Source organism: Gymnodraco acuticeps, unplaced genomic scaffold, assembly GCF_902827175.1.
Source record: "Gymnodraco acuticeps unplaced genomic scaffold, fGymAcu1.1, whole genome shotgun sequence".
Classification (NCBI taxonomy): domain Eukaryota; kingdom Metazoa; phylum Chordata; class Actinopteri; order Perciformes; family Bathydraconidae; genus Gymnodraco; species Gymnodraco acuticeps.
The window spans coordinates 536491-551188 of NW_022989913.1; the positions used below are offsets into that span (position 1 = coordinate 536491).

The window sequence follows — 14698 nt, forward strand, 5'->3', positions numbered from 1 at the left end:
CCAACTATAGTTGAAAAACGGTAGCTGCTATCGGTAAAATGTCTATGTTGTGAGCATGTCAGGACCCTGAGGAGCGTCTCAAGTGTGCTTTTTGTGTACTTTCGGGTCAATAATGTGGCATTTTTGGCAGATTAACTAAAGCTGTGCAGCTGGTGCTGTGATGAAAGATGAGGCTGAATTTACAATGGGCCTTAATGGAGACATGTTGAAAGTTTTCCTACAATTCAAGCATAAAATGATGTCCAAGGAGTGTAGGGTTTGGGAATTATGGCAGGTTTGAAAAAAACATTTAAGGCAAATCTCAAGCTCTCCTCCACTCTAGCTGTGACATCATGCACTCTACCCCTTAACGAGCTGCGCAATACACACTAATGTTAACATCTGAAGGAGGCCTCTTTACCAAGCTCCAAACTAAGTTAAATATGTCAAAAAGTGTAAATAATATAAAACATCTGAAGAATAAGTTTTATAGCTGAATGTCTTGTGACCGTTTTAAAGTATGTGGAAGGAGTAGCATTTGGCGCACGGTGTAGGTAAAAGAGGATTTGAAGGTTCCTCTCATTAAGTTACATGTTAAAAAAAGAGTTTAAAAAGCTCAATATTTCAAAAAGTATAAAATATTTTGAAAAAGTTGAAAGTTTCCCATCATGTGCTGAAAAGGCTGAATAGTTTGGTATTTGAATGGTTTTCTGTAGCTGAAAGTATGCTGAAGTTATTGAGAGCCAAACTAAGAAGAAGAAGAAGAAGAAGAAGAAGAAGAAGAAGAAGAAGAAGAAGAAGAAGAAGAAGAAGAAGAAGAAGAAGAAGAAGAAGAAGAAGAAGAAGAAGAAGAAGAAGATTTGATTTTTAAAACAAATTTTATTTACATTTGTTTTAAACATACACCCACCCTGCAAAATAGTCGGAACAGAACTAATACATTACACAATCAAATAAATAAACAGATTTTCATGACTACCAAATAAATATCATTTGAAAACCCCATTTGAAAGCGTTTTACCCATTTAAAAACATCCTCTTTTACACACTTTAAAAACAAAAACTACACCTATCCTTTAAAACTTCAATATGAGAGAGTCATTCTCCCCCAGCGAGCACAGAACCTGCCCCACAGCCCACACATCCAGAAACCCCTGCAGATGATTGATCAGCGTATAGTACGCATGCTCCACCCTCAGACGCGCTGCCACCAGCCAGACAGAGCACTGCATCCGTCCATCCCACTCCAGCAAGTTGGTTCTTCCTACTTTTCCAGATTGCTAATTTTGCATTAGCAAACCAAAAATTCATCAATAGTAGGGTTTCCTTCTTTTTCAGGATGTATTTGGGGCCATGGACAAGAAGTGGTATGGAGAAAACCTCCCCGAACCCTTCCACCCACTCCTGTAACATTGTTTTAAGACCAGCCAATCGGGGACAGGACACGACTAAATGCTCCAATGTTTCTGCCATAAAACAGAACGGACAGCCTCCCCTTGTGCCTGGATCAAAATGAGCTCTGTATTTGTTAGTGGCTATTGCACCGTGTATAATTCTCCATTGGATGTCAGCCATCCTTTTCTCAACCGGAGATTTATACAGGATCCGCCAGCTGCCCTGAGGGGAAGAGCCCAAGCCAAACACATCCGTCCACCTCGACTCTCTGACGCCTGCGAGCGAGCTGAGGTTTAACACCTTTACGCAGCTAAGGTATAGCTTCTTCCCATTGCAGGAGGTGAACTTTGCAGGTGTTAGAGTCCCCAGTGATAGCAGGAGACCATCCTCCTCTCTCCATTCCCCCACCGCAGGACCCACACTCAAGGCAGGAAAGACATAATCATGTCCTTTTCTCCACTGGTCAGCCAGATCTGCATCCAGAGCAAAAGTCCGGTGGGATGGCGACAGTGACTGCCACACCTCATCTACCAAGTTCTCCAGAACTCGGGTTGATCGAATGCCCGTCACCTCAGCCAGTTTTTCTGTGGAGACCCCCGTCAAACGGCCAAGTTTTACCACTCCCGCTTCAATGAACGCATTTTTTAGGGTGGCTGAAGAGAAAAGGGTTCCAGAAAGAAAACCAGTGTCAAACAGTGGCTCCTCAAACAGCCACATCCCAGGCCGGGGGTCGGGTGGTCTGGTAAAACTCAGAATCTTCCAGGCATTGATGACTGAGCAGTAAAAAGGTGTAAGTCCAGTTATCTTGTACGCAGGGGCCTTCAGCAGAAACAGGTGTTTATCAAAACCAAAGCCCCCTGCCCTCCAGAGCAACAGCCGGGCCATAGCCAGCCAGCAGGGAGAGGCACCATACAGCAGCCGCTGAGCTGCCTGCGGTCTAAAAGCAGCAGTCCTTGCAGTAATATCCACGAGGCCCTGCCCCCCCCTCGCCACAGGCAGGTACAGGACCGATGCTGGCACCCAGTGATGACCCGACCAGAAGAAATCCACGAGGAGCCGCTGCAGTTGTTTCATGAGGCCCGGCGGTGGGGTTAACATCTCGAGTCTGTGCCACAGAGACGAGGAAACCAGATTCTTGGCTACAAGAACTCTTCCCCTGTAGGACAGCTGGGGTAGCAGCCATTTCCATTTGGCTAGCAATCCCTCCCAGTTCTGTGCCACCATGTCCTCAGACCCCAACCAAACTCCAAGGACCTTTAAACCCTTGTTTCCCCAGCTAAGGTTACCAGGAAGACTGGGCCTATTTCCTACACTCCACTGACCTACCAAAACTGCCTCACTCTTCTCCCAATTTACTTTGGCTGAAGCAGCCTTCCTGTACAAAGCTAAACTGTCCTGTAGCTCCTGGATATCTCGCTGACCCTGGACAAAAACACTGACATCATCAGCATAAGCTGATACAACCACCGGGGGGGGGGGCCTGAGCTGACTCTGGCAGACACAGACCCCTCAGCCGGTTTCTAAGTCTGCACAAAAGCGGCTCGATGGCAATACTATATAATAGGCCTGAGATAGGGCAGCCCTGCCTGATCCCCCTTTTAACTGGTACAGGTCTGCTCAGCCCTCCCCACCTTCACAACACAACATGCATCACTGTACAAACACTTCACCCAGGACAAAAAATGCTCCCCAACACCAAAAGCCTGCAATGTGGCAGCCAGAAACGTGTGATCCACACGATCAAACGCCTTCTCCTGGTCAATAGAAATAATACCAACATTTATATTATACAGTTTGCAAACATCAAAAGTGTCTCTCATCAAAAACAAATTGTCCACAATTGATCTGCCAGGGATGCAATATGTCTGATCAGTACCGATAAGAAGTTCGATAAAACACTTCAGTCTGTTAGCTAAAACCTTTGACAGTATCTTATAGTCCGTACATAAGAGAGCCACAGGTCTCCAATTCTTCAGCAGGGTTAGATCTCCTTTCTTAGGCAACAGTGAAATCACTGCACGCCTACAGGAAGCTGGAAGAGTCCCTTTCCCAAAGGACTCCATCAATACTTCTAGCAAGTCATGTCCCAGAATACTCCAGAAATGTTTAAAAAAGTCTGCAGGTCTATGCCCGGAGCCTTGCCGGAGGCCATCTGTGTCACCGCAGAGGTCAGTTCCTCCAGCGTAATGTCAGAGCCCAGGGTGTCACTTTCGGCTGGACTCAGCTGTGGAAGACCCTGAAGAAGTTCATCAGCAGCTTCCACGTCACAACCTTCGGCTTTGAACAGGTCCGTGTAGAAGGACACTGCATGCCTCCTCATCTCAGCAGGGTCAGAGGTTACCTGTCCATCGGGGAGACGCAGACATACCATCTGCTTCCTTTGGCCCACAGACCTCTCCAGGTTGAAGAAAAAAGTGGTTGGTGCAATGCATCAATGTCTCTCATGGAAGTAAAACGGGCTCTGATCAGAGCTCCCTTGGCTTTCTCCTGAAGAAAACAGTTAAGCTGTTGTTGTTTTAGGAGGGACTGTTCTATATTTCGAGCAGACACACTCTCTAACTCTCTGATCTCCCTCTCTAACTGCTCTATAGCTCTCCTAATGTTTGCAGTGGAGTAGGCTGTATACTGTTGGCAGAACACTCTAATCTGAGCCTTTCCTACCTCCCACCACTGACTCAGGGAGGGAAAAGACTCTTTCTTTGATTTCCAGTTGATCAAAAATAATAAACAATTCTCACAAAAAGTCAAATCTTGTAAAATGTTAACATTAAACTGCCAGAACGATCTAGGTTTCTCTGTGTTGGATAAAACCACATCTAAAGAAACTAGCTGATGGTCTGTAAAACCAACAGGTTGGATGTGACAGTTCACTGCATGAGTAATAGAAGAAGCAGACATGTAAAATCTGTCTAGCCTGGCTGCACTGACACCCCCATCTAGCATTCTCATCCAGGTGTATTGTTTAACAGAGGGGTGTTTCATCCTCCACACATCCACTAAGTCAGCCTCTCTTATCACCTGTGACAGTAAAAGGGACGACTGAGGATGCGGCTCCCGTCCTATTCTGTCTAAAGCAGTGGTTCTCAAAGTGGGGAGCGCGACCCCCCAGGGGGGCGCAGAGGCATGACAGGGGGGGGCGCGAGAGACCAGGAGGAAAAATGGTTATTAAAAAAAAAAAAAAAAGATTTAAAAAAAATTCATATTTTGAAAAATTATTGATTCGAAAATAATATGATACAGTACTATTACGTCTGGGTCTCTGTGTTGCATTAAAGTTCGGCTCTGTGTGTGTGGAACGAGCCATTTTGTGTTCGGGAGCGAGAGAGAGAGCACACCGGTACCGGAGATCGTTGTTGTTAGCTTCTGGTGCTAGCGAGCTACGCCAACGGATATAAGGAGTTGTTTCAACAACAAAGTGGAGGACAGTCCTCTCCTGTCAGACTGAGAGACTCAGTGAGCTAAAGGACTCTCTCAGTGTTTAGATAGTTAACTTTAGTCTAAGTTATCTCAGTGGGTCTCAAACGTTTTAGTCACCATTAATGTAAACAATTATTTCCGAGGTACACGTTTATATGATCCTTATAGTTATAAAAAAATAAGAGAATAAATGAAAAACAGATATGAAATACTATATGACAGTAAAAAAATAATAAAGTTTAAAAGGGTGATTTGTAAAATATCCATAAAGAAATAGTAAATCTGTTTACAGTTCTGTTTCAAATGGGTGTTGAGAGAGGTATCCATAGATCTCTTCATTTTGCTCTCAAAGTGCACCAGATTAATGCTTTTAACTTCAATATTTAAAAATCTTCCCGGGGGAGCTTGCCCCTGGACCCCCCTATGTGAGGTCCACACACCACCTATAAAAATAGCACTTTACCCCTGCTTACACCTATATGCCGTGAGCTGATTATCGAGCCTTCATTGTAACAGTTGCGGGTATACGTTGTGTATTTGCGTGAGGAGTGTTGCAGTAGAAAATTCCACTGTAGCACCCGGTACATTAATGGGAAACCCTAAATGTTTGAGCACCCTCTATGAAACGTCAAGCTACCCCACAGCACCCCCAAAATAAATCTCTGGTTTCGCCACTGAGCCTGACTTTGTGTTGGGGGGGGCCCGACTTTTTTTTTTCTCCAAAGGGGGGGCCTGACAGAAAAAGTTTGAGAACCACTGGTCTAAAGTGACATTAGTGCAAGCGTTCCAGTCCCCCCCCAGTATAACACACTACCCCTGTACACTAGTGTCTAGCTCGTCTTTTAATAACTGAAACACAGATACAGTACACGTGCAGGGCCCTGATTGGGTGCATACACATTAATAAAAGTAAAAAATAACTCACAGTTCCACTTTCACCATCAAGGCTCTACCTGCCACTATTACATTACATTACATTACATTACATTGCATTTAGCTGACGCTTTTATCCAAAGCGACTTACAATAAGTGCGTTCGTCCAACAAAATACAACTTGAAGAAAACAGAATCATATAAGTACATCAGGTTTCATAGAGCAAACACATTTCAAGTGCTACTCAACTGGCTTTAGAAAAGCCAGTCCTTTATTAGTATAAAAGTGCTTCGTTAATAGTTATATCGCTCTACCTGCCACTATCTCTGTGCTGGATAAAATCTTAACATTTAGAGAGGGGGAGAAAAAAACAGCTACTCCAGCACTAAGGTTTGAGCCATGACTGAGTACATACTGACCCCCCCACCACATTCCCCAGTCCGTCTCATTCAGGCTATCACTGTGCGTTTCCTGCAGAAATATCACATCTAATTTTTTCTGATTAAAGACCTCTAACACTAAAGCTCTTTTCTGTGCACTTCTACCCCCGTTAATGTTTAAAGAAGCAACCCTTAAAGCCTGCATTAGAGGAAGGAGATAGAGAAAAAGAACGGACAGGTACACACAGCAGAGAGGAGACACCCAGTGTTGCATGATCATGTTGAAATGATTTAGACCTTTTCAGTTTCCCCCCTTTTTTGCTTCCTTTCGTAACTTTTTTCATATTAGTTACATGCTTCCTGAGACGATAGCGTTTATTTTCATCCAGCAGGTCTAACCCTACAACTTTCTGAAGAGTGCTCACTGTATGAAGAAACTTGTTTGTGTCAGGGAAAAAGTCTCTCACTTCCACTGCCTTGCCAAAGGACTCATCTAAAAAAACATTAATCTCTTCCAAAGAATATATCTCTGCGTTCTGAGAGAGACTATCTGCAACTGAAACACAGTCAGAATCCCCCTCACCGTCTGTGTCCATCTCTGTCACCTCTGAAGAGTGTATCGCCGGCCACTAGAGGGCAGCGTCACTGCTGTCGCTGCCCGGATATGCCGTGCTTTGACCCGGTACTGCATAGCGGCCATGTTAGCCCACATGTTATTCATTCACTCCGCCTCGGGTTGAGACGTTCGTCCACTCACACATGTAAGACTGTTTCCACTACCGTTTAGTGTGTCTTTAATATATGTATGTGAATATATGTGTACTGTTCATGTTATACTTTATCAGCTGATCCTGCGGCATTGCTCTATTTCAGGGTGTCCTCATCTTTGTCAATAAAGTACCAAGACTGACATTGAGGAGTGTGTTTCTTCATGACGACACCATGGTCGTTGTTGGATGCCCTGTCCCCAGCTGCGAGTTCGAATCCCAAGACTTATCCGAAGCACTCGTCACTGCTATACTGACGATTCATGGATTTAGCCACCAGCACGCAGCGCCTGTCATGGCCGCGCCAGCCCAGGCCCCAGCCCCTCACGGCCCGAGACTCGATCGGCCCAAAGTGGATGTAGGCGTATCGATAGAGGAATGGAACGTGTTTATCCGCCGTTGGGACGTATTCCGTGCCGGATCAGGCATAGGGGATGCCCAGGCCCCCTTCCAGCTGTTTCAGTGCGCTGGGTCTGTACTTGGAGACAGCCTGTTGAAAGCCGCCCCCGACGCCGCTTCCGGACCTTTGCCAGACCTAATCACCGTCATGCGTTCCCTAGCTGTCATCCCAGTCGCTACATGTGTCCTGCGCACCGAGCTACTTCAGTTCCGCCAGGAACGCGATGAGACATTCCGTGCATTTGCTGCCAGAGTGCGGGGTAAAGCAGAGACATGCGCATATAACGCGGTATGCGAGTGTGGTAAGGACGTGGACTATACCGACCACATCATCCGTGATGTTCTGATCAATGGCATCTATGACTCGGACATACGCCGCAAGACGCTGGGGACACCTGACGTCCTGATTAAGCCAGTTAATGTCGTAATCGCACTCGTCGAGAACAGAGAGATGGCCCGTAACGCCCTCCCGTCGTCCTCCCTATCAGCCATGTCGTCATTCCAGCGCCTGAAGACGACTCCACAGACGAGCCCGGCCCCGAGCCCTGCGGACGGGGCTAGACGTGCCTCGTGCCCGGAATGTAAGAGCGTCTTCAACGTCTTCACGGAGGGGCCTCGCGGGTGGAATCCTAAGCCTCACCAGGTGTGCATCGGCTGCTACAGGGCCCGCCGACGACAGAGGCGTCAACAGCCGTCGTCCGACAGTCAACAGGCCGCCATGGGGTCGGAGCCGGTCTCCCAGGTCTCGTCGGTGCAAGCCGGGGCCCGCCCTGGCCAACGTCACAGGAGCCATCGCCGGCACCGCGCCCATACGTCGCACGGATGTGTCAACAGGCAAGCACCTATCAGACTCGAGCACCACATCTTCTCCAAGGGCGAATGGAGACGGGCCAGGCTGAGAGACCACCCCCGAGCATTAATCACCGTCTCGATGGACATGCCAGTCGGGCTGAGGGATGGCACCGGCAACCAGGGCACGGCCGACGGAGCTCGGATATCTGCCGTAGCGGACACTGGCGCGCAGTCGGACCTTTGGTCGCTGGAGGAGTACCTGGCCTGCGGTTTCTCGCGGGACGACCTGCGACCCGTCAGCCTCAGCCTGTCAGCCGCCAACCGCTCCCCTTTATCCATCGAGGGAGCGTTCTTCGCTAGGCTCTCGACAACCTGCAGCGGGGGGCGTGTCACATCCTGCCGTTCCATGGTATACGTGAGCAGCTCGGTCCGGGCCATGTACCTCTCCTACGAGTCATTGCTCAACCTCGGCCTCTTGCCCGTGAACTTCCCATCGGACGACGTTGCAGGGGGGCACAAGGACAGGCGTAGCCCTGACACGGCTGACACGCCAGGCCTGCCCCTGTCCGTCAATGCGACGTGGTCAGCCAACGGCGGCTGCGTGGGGCCAGGTGACCCCCGGGACGCCCAGTGCACATGTCCTCAGCGCACGGTCCCCCCGGCGCGCCCCGTAGCGCTGCCGTTCCCCTGTAAGCCAGAGAACAACATCAGGATGAAAGATTGGCTACTCGGGAGATATGCCTCGTCTACGTTCAATACTTGCCCCCATCGAGCACTACCATGCATGGAGGGGCCACCTATCGAGATGCACGTGGACCCCGCAGCTACGCCTAGGGCATGTCACACCGCGGCTACAGTGCCTTTACACTGGCAACGGAGGGTCCACGATGACCTACTGCGGGACGAAGCCCTTGGGGTCATTGAACGTGTGCCATACGGTGAGCCTGTGACGTGGTGCCATCGTATGGTAGTCACTCGGAAGCACGACGGTTCTCCACGTAGGACCGTGGACCTCTCCCCCTTAACAAGTTCTGCCAATGTGAGACCTTCGCCACTGAGTCCCCGTTCCACCTTGCACGCCGTGTCCCGAAGGGCACCTGGAAGACCGTCACAGACGCCTGGAACGGCTACCACAGTGTCCCCCTGCGTGAGTCGGATCGCCACCTCACTACCTTCATCACACCCTTCGGCCGTTGGCGCTACACCAGGGCACCACAGGGCTTCCTGTCATCAGGGGATGGCTACAACCGTCGGTTTGATGCCGTCCTCTCGGACTATGAACGCAAGGAACGTTGCGTGGATGACACCATCCACTATGACACCGACCTGGAGCAGCACTGGTGGAGGACCATCGACTTCCTGACGCGTGTCGGCCGGTCGGGTATCGTGTTGAACTCAGACAAGTTCCAGTTCGCAGAGAGGTGCGTCGATTTCGCTGGCTTCAGGGTGTCGGAATCTATCATCGAACCGCTCCCGAAATACTTGGACGCCATCCGTGACTTCCCCACCCCTGGCTCCACGACAGACATCAGGAGTTGGTTCGGCTTTGTCAACCAGGTGGCCAACTATGCCCAGTTGCGTGACACGATGGCCCCATTTAAGCCGTTCCTCAGCCCACGCTGTGTGTTCCTATGGTCCCCCATTCTGGAGGAGGCCTTCCAGGCGTCTAAGCATGCCATAATGGAGGCCATCCGTGAGGGCGTGGAGATCTACGACATGCAGAAGCGTACCTGCCTCCGCCCCGACTGGTCCATGTGTGGCGTAGGCTACTTCCTGCTCCAGCAACACTGTCACTGTACCTCGGGCATACCGGACTGCTGCCCAGGTGGATGGAGGATCACCCTCGCGGGCTCGCGTTTCCTGTCCCCTGCGGAGCAGCGCTATGCGGCCGTCGAGGGAGAGGCCCTAGCTGTGGCCTGGGGTCTGGAACAGACGCGATACTTCACGCAGGGGTCCGACAACCTCATCGTGGTCACCGACCATAAGCCGTTGGTGAAGATCTTTGGCGACCGTACGCTGGATGAGATCACAAACTCGCGCCTGTTCAGACTCAAGCAGCGCACCCTCCCATGGCGCTTTGACATTGTGCATCTACCCGGCAAGAGCAACTATGCCGCTGATGCCACGTCGAGGCATCCTTCCCCCTCGGGCTCAGCAAACGGCCTCTCATTGGGGCTGCCGAGCGGGCCTGACGCCGTGGAGTCAGCACCCATGGCCTCCATCCGCGACGACGCACGGGAGCTCGGAGCCGTCTCTTGGCCCCTCCTCGCACGGGAGACAGCGGCTGACGGATGCCTCGGCCACCTCCTCCAACTCATCGAGCAGGAGGGTGGGATTGATGTGAATGACTCTGCCCTGCCGAGTCTGTCATCGGTCTGTGAGTCCATCTACGCACAGGACGGCGTCCTGCTCTATCTATCTAGCATGCCCGAGCCATAGTTTACTGGCCCGGGATGTCCGGGGACATTCAGGCCACCAGGGACGTATGTGCAGACTGCAACCGCCATGCTCGCTACACCCCCCCTGCCGTCCTCACCCCCGTCCACGCCATTCGAAGCGGTGTTCGCTGACTTCTTCGACTATGGGGGCCGCCACTACCTAGTTGTCGGGGACCGCCTCTCGGGCTGGGTAGAGGTCCTGAGCTCTACGGCAGGTACTGCCCTGGCGGGCTCAACCGGCCTGGTTCAACACCTCCGTTCGTTCTTCGCCACCTTCGGCGTACCGGAGGAGCTCTCGAGCGACGGTGGTCCAGAATTCAAGGCGAGCCACACTGAGGACTTCCTCCGCTTATGGCACGTCAAACACCGGGTGTCGTCCGTCAGCTTCCCGCAGTCGAATGGGAGGGCAGAAGTTGCGGTTAAGACCGCTAAGCGCCTCCTGATGTCCAACACCGGCCCGTTGGGCGGCCTTGATCAGGACCGCTTCCTGCGTGCTATGCTGCAGTTGCGAAACACACCTGACCCCGACTGCAACCTCTCGCCAGCGCAGATCATCTTCGGCCGCCTCCTTCGTGGCTCGCTCTCCTTCGTGAACCGCCTCGAGAAGTTCTCGAACCCGCACATCCGCCTGCTATGGCGCGAGGCATGGGCGGCGAAGGAGGACGCCCTTCGGACCCGTATGTCCCGTACCACCGAGTCCCTGGGGACTCACTCAAGACCGCTCCGCCCATTGGCACTCGGCGAAAGAGTATTTCTCCAGAACCAGCAAGGCCCGAGCCCCAACAAATGGGACAGGTCAGGGATCGTGGTGGAGTCGCCAGGCCACGACCAGTATCGGATCAGGGTTGACGGTTCGGGACGTCTGACACTGCGCAACCGGCGCTTCCTCCGGGTCTATACGCCGGCCACACCCTGCGCCCGTGAACAGCCGGCTGCGCCCTTGCCGCCGCCCGCTGCCCTGGGCCATCAGGCCCCACCTGTCCACCCGGTCTGGGCGACGCCCCAAGGGATCGCTCAGCGGCCGGCTGTTGGACCCCGCGACTCGGATAGGGGCGCTCCCCCACCGGCACCTGCTGGCGAAGCATCCTCTGACCTCACCGTTCCTACGGGTGCCGTCCTGGGCGCTCCGGTGCCGCAGTCGCCGCCGATGCTACCCCAGCCTACTCGGCCAGGCCGCGTGAGAAGGCCGCCTGCACGGTACGAGCCCGAGTCCGGCAGCTGGATTTAGACCGTTAACCTATTCCGGCCCATAGTTTTCCGGTCTGGGGGGGATGAAGAGTGTATCGCCGGCCACTAGAGGGCAGCGTCACTGCTGTCGCTGCCCGGATATGCCGTGCTTTGACCCGGTACTGCATAGCGGCCATGTTAGCCCACATGTTATTCATTCACTCCGCCTCAGGTTGAGACGTTCGTCCACTCACACATGTAAGACTGTTTCCACTACCGTTTAGTGTGTCTTTAATATATGTATGTGAATATATGTGTACTGTTCATGTTATACTTTATCAGCTTATCCTGCGGCATTGCTCTATTTCAGGGTGTCGTCATCTTTGTTAATAAAGTACCAAGACTGACATTGAGGAGTGTGTTTCTTCAACCTCATTATTGTCTGCAGCCTGTTGAAGCTCTTTTTGCCTCCCAGAACCAGACGGCAGCTCCTGCTGTGTGCCAACAGCCTCCACCTGTCCCACAGCACCAGTCCTCACCTGTCCTACTACATCATCTCCCACCTGTTTACCTGTTTCCACATGTTTTCCTCTCACACTCACCACACTCTCTACAATCCCTGTTTCATCTCTCACGATATTCATTCCTACTTCATCCGCAGCCCCTGGGGCCCCGGCGGGTGCAACAGCAGCCCCCGCGACACCGGCCTCCACGGCCGCCGACCCAGCGGCCCCGGCCGCCCCAGCGACCGGCTCGGCGGCCCCGGTGGAGCGGCGTGCCGTCTCTGTGGACATGCAACACGTTTGTGACCCGACTCCCCGCACGCAAAACACGTTCCCTGAGCTCGCATAAACCATATAAAAACCCTCTTCGTGCCTCACCCGGAAAGACACATCTAGTGTATGAGTGGGACAATTCAGAAACATGAACACCTGTCTCCGCAGAGATTGGACATGTTTTAGCTTTTCATCCTTACACCCCAGAGCAACAGTACGGAGATTACTGGCAAATTTACCGAAACGCTTCAGCTCCCGTTCCAGCGCCTCATTCGGGATGAATGGAGGAATGCCAGACACAGTGATCCGCGTGGACGGTGTCGCCAACGGCGAAACTTGAATATATTCCTCGTTTACCATTAATCCGCTCTCAATAAATTCCGTCACATATTTCTGGTCTTTCAAAAAGACCACGACCGCTTTGTTCATGCGGGAAGCATAGGAGATGTTTACATGAACGACCTGCTCCCTAGAGAGGTGTTCCAGGCGCGTCCAGCTGGGAAGAGACCAAGGGGTAGACCTAGGACCAGGTGGAGGGATTATATCTCTTCGCTGGCCTGGGAGCGCCTTGGGATCCCCCACAGTGTTGTCAACTTGGCGATTTTCTCGTTAAATTTGGCGGATTTCCAAACCCTCCGGCGACTTATTTGTGTCAAAAGCGACTAACGACTAATCTAGCGATTTATAATGGTGTTATTAGCGACTTTTCTGGTGTTTGGAGACTCACATTGTTCTGCAGTTAACGAGCCGCGGGTGCTGCCGTGAGCCCCGCCTCCCTCCCATAGTACTCACAGGCGCTCAGACTGACAGTTGCCTGGCCGCAGCAGAGCTGCTGCTGCAGTCAGAGCAGAGAGGAGACAACCACACTCCCCCGCGTCGAGACTGCAAATGAATTGCGCATGCGCCAACTGCCAAGCCGTCCTGGTTTTGAGCGGGATTTAAATGTTGAATGTAAATGTTTCTTCACTCACTTTCACACTATAATAAATAACTGCCTTTGCTTTGCCTCACACAGCCTCAGTCACTCAATCACCTCGTCCACTGTGTGTGTGCCTCTCTGTGACAAGCTAAACATCATGGCACACTCTAAATTGTATTCTCAAAAATACAGAAAGGAGTGGGAATCAAACCCTGAGTATAAAGGATGGTTGAAGCCATTTATTGGAGATGACACACGGGCATACTGCCTTTATTGTAAGGGGGATTTCTATGCCAAACTGTCATGTTAAAACCCCAAAACATACTCAAAAGGCAAAGACATTTCTGATCTACTGTCGTCTGGATTTAACTCCGGTGGTTTCAAGTTTTGATCCTTGAAGGGTTGGGAACGTTTTTTGCCTACAGCCGCCATTACATGATATGCAAATTAGGCGATGACGTCATTTAGCGACTTCTGGCGACTTTTCGGACAGCCAATAGCTACTTTCCTTACTATGGAGTTGGCAACACTGATCCCCCAGTCAGAGCTGGTTGATGTCGCCAGGGAAAAGAAAGTTTGGGGCTCTCTGCTGGAACTGCTACCCCCGCGACCCGACCACGGATAAGCGGGAGAAGATGGATGGATGGATGGATGGATGACCTGCTCCCCCACAGCGGCGCCCCCGAAGGACGCCATCCCCGCCACGAGGCACGGAAAAACACTCACGAAAAAGTATTAACCGTACTTGCAAAGAGTACAAATATCCCCACGTAAGATCATACAGTTAAAGAAACGATTGAAACAGAAACAAACGAAATAAAAGTGAAAATCCCTCTTCAAAAACACACCTCCACCACAGAAGAAGAAGAAGAAGAAGAAGAAGAAGAAGAAGAAGAAGAAGAAGAAGAAGAAGAAGAAGAAGAAGAAGAAGAAGAAGAAGAAGAAGAAGAAGAAGAAGAAGAAGAAGAAGAAGAAGAAGAAGAAGAAGAAGAAGAAGAAGAAGAAGAAGAAGAAGAAGAAGAAGAAGAAGAAGAAGAAGAAGAAGAAGAAGAAGAAGAAGAATTCACACTAATTACAAGCGGTTTATATGAGTCTCTACATAATTTTTTCTTTTGGACGTTTCTCCATATAATGTCTTTACAGATAACTTATGTTTGTTTTAATTTTTTCACGTACTGTATCCAAGCTGAGAGATTACAAAACTTTGGTCTTCCACATTTCTTATGGTGGCGAGGTCCCCTCCTTCAAAGCGACAGTCTCTCTGGGCTTCAGGCCATGTTTTCTGAGTGCGGTTAAGGTTGAAGCAGTGGCTATTGTAGGGAATCCAAGGGGCTGAACAAAATCCTGTCTCTGCAGCTGATCATGAAAAGAAACAAATAAATATATTGATTGATT

At 50.8% G+C, this 14698-nt stretch overlaps 1 protein-coding gene across 5 annotated transcripts in view; it reads right to left on the reverse strand.

The window, feature by feature from the left end:
* The window catches only part of LOC117541839 (macrophage mannose receptor 1-like), a 46718-nt gene that overhangs the window by 16234 nt on the left and 15786 nt on the right, over nucleotides 1-14698 (reverse strand). For all 5 annotated transcript variants that reach the window (XR_004568351.1, XR_004568352.1, XM_034209104.1 and 2 more), the window contains exon 7: nucleotides 14480-14659. Coding sequence is in view for 3 of the 5 variants with exons in the window: in XM_034209104.1 (XP_034064995.1) it covers nucleotides 14480-14659 (180 nt within the window). In the remaining 2 variants the exon portion in view is untranslated. The remainder of the gene's footprint in view (nucleotides 1-14479; nucleotides 14660-14698) is intronic.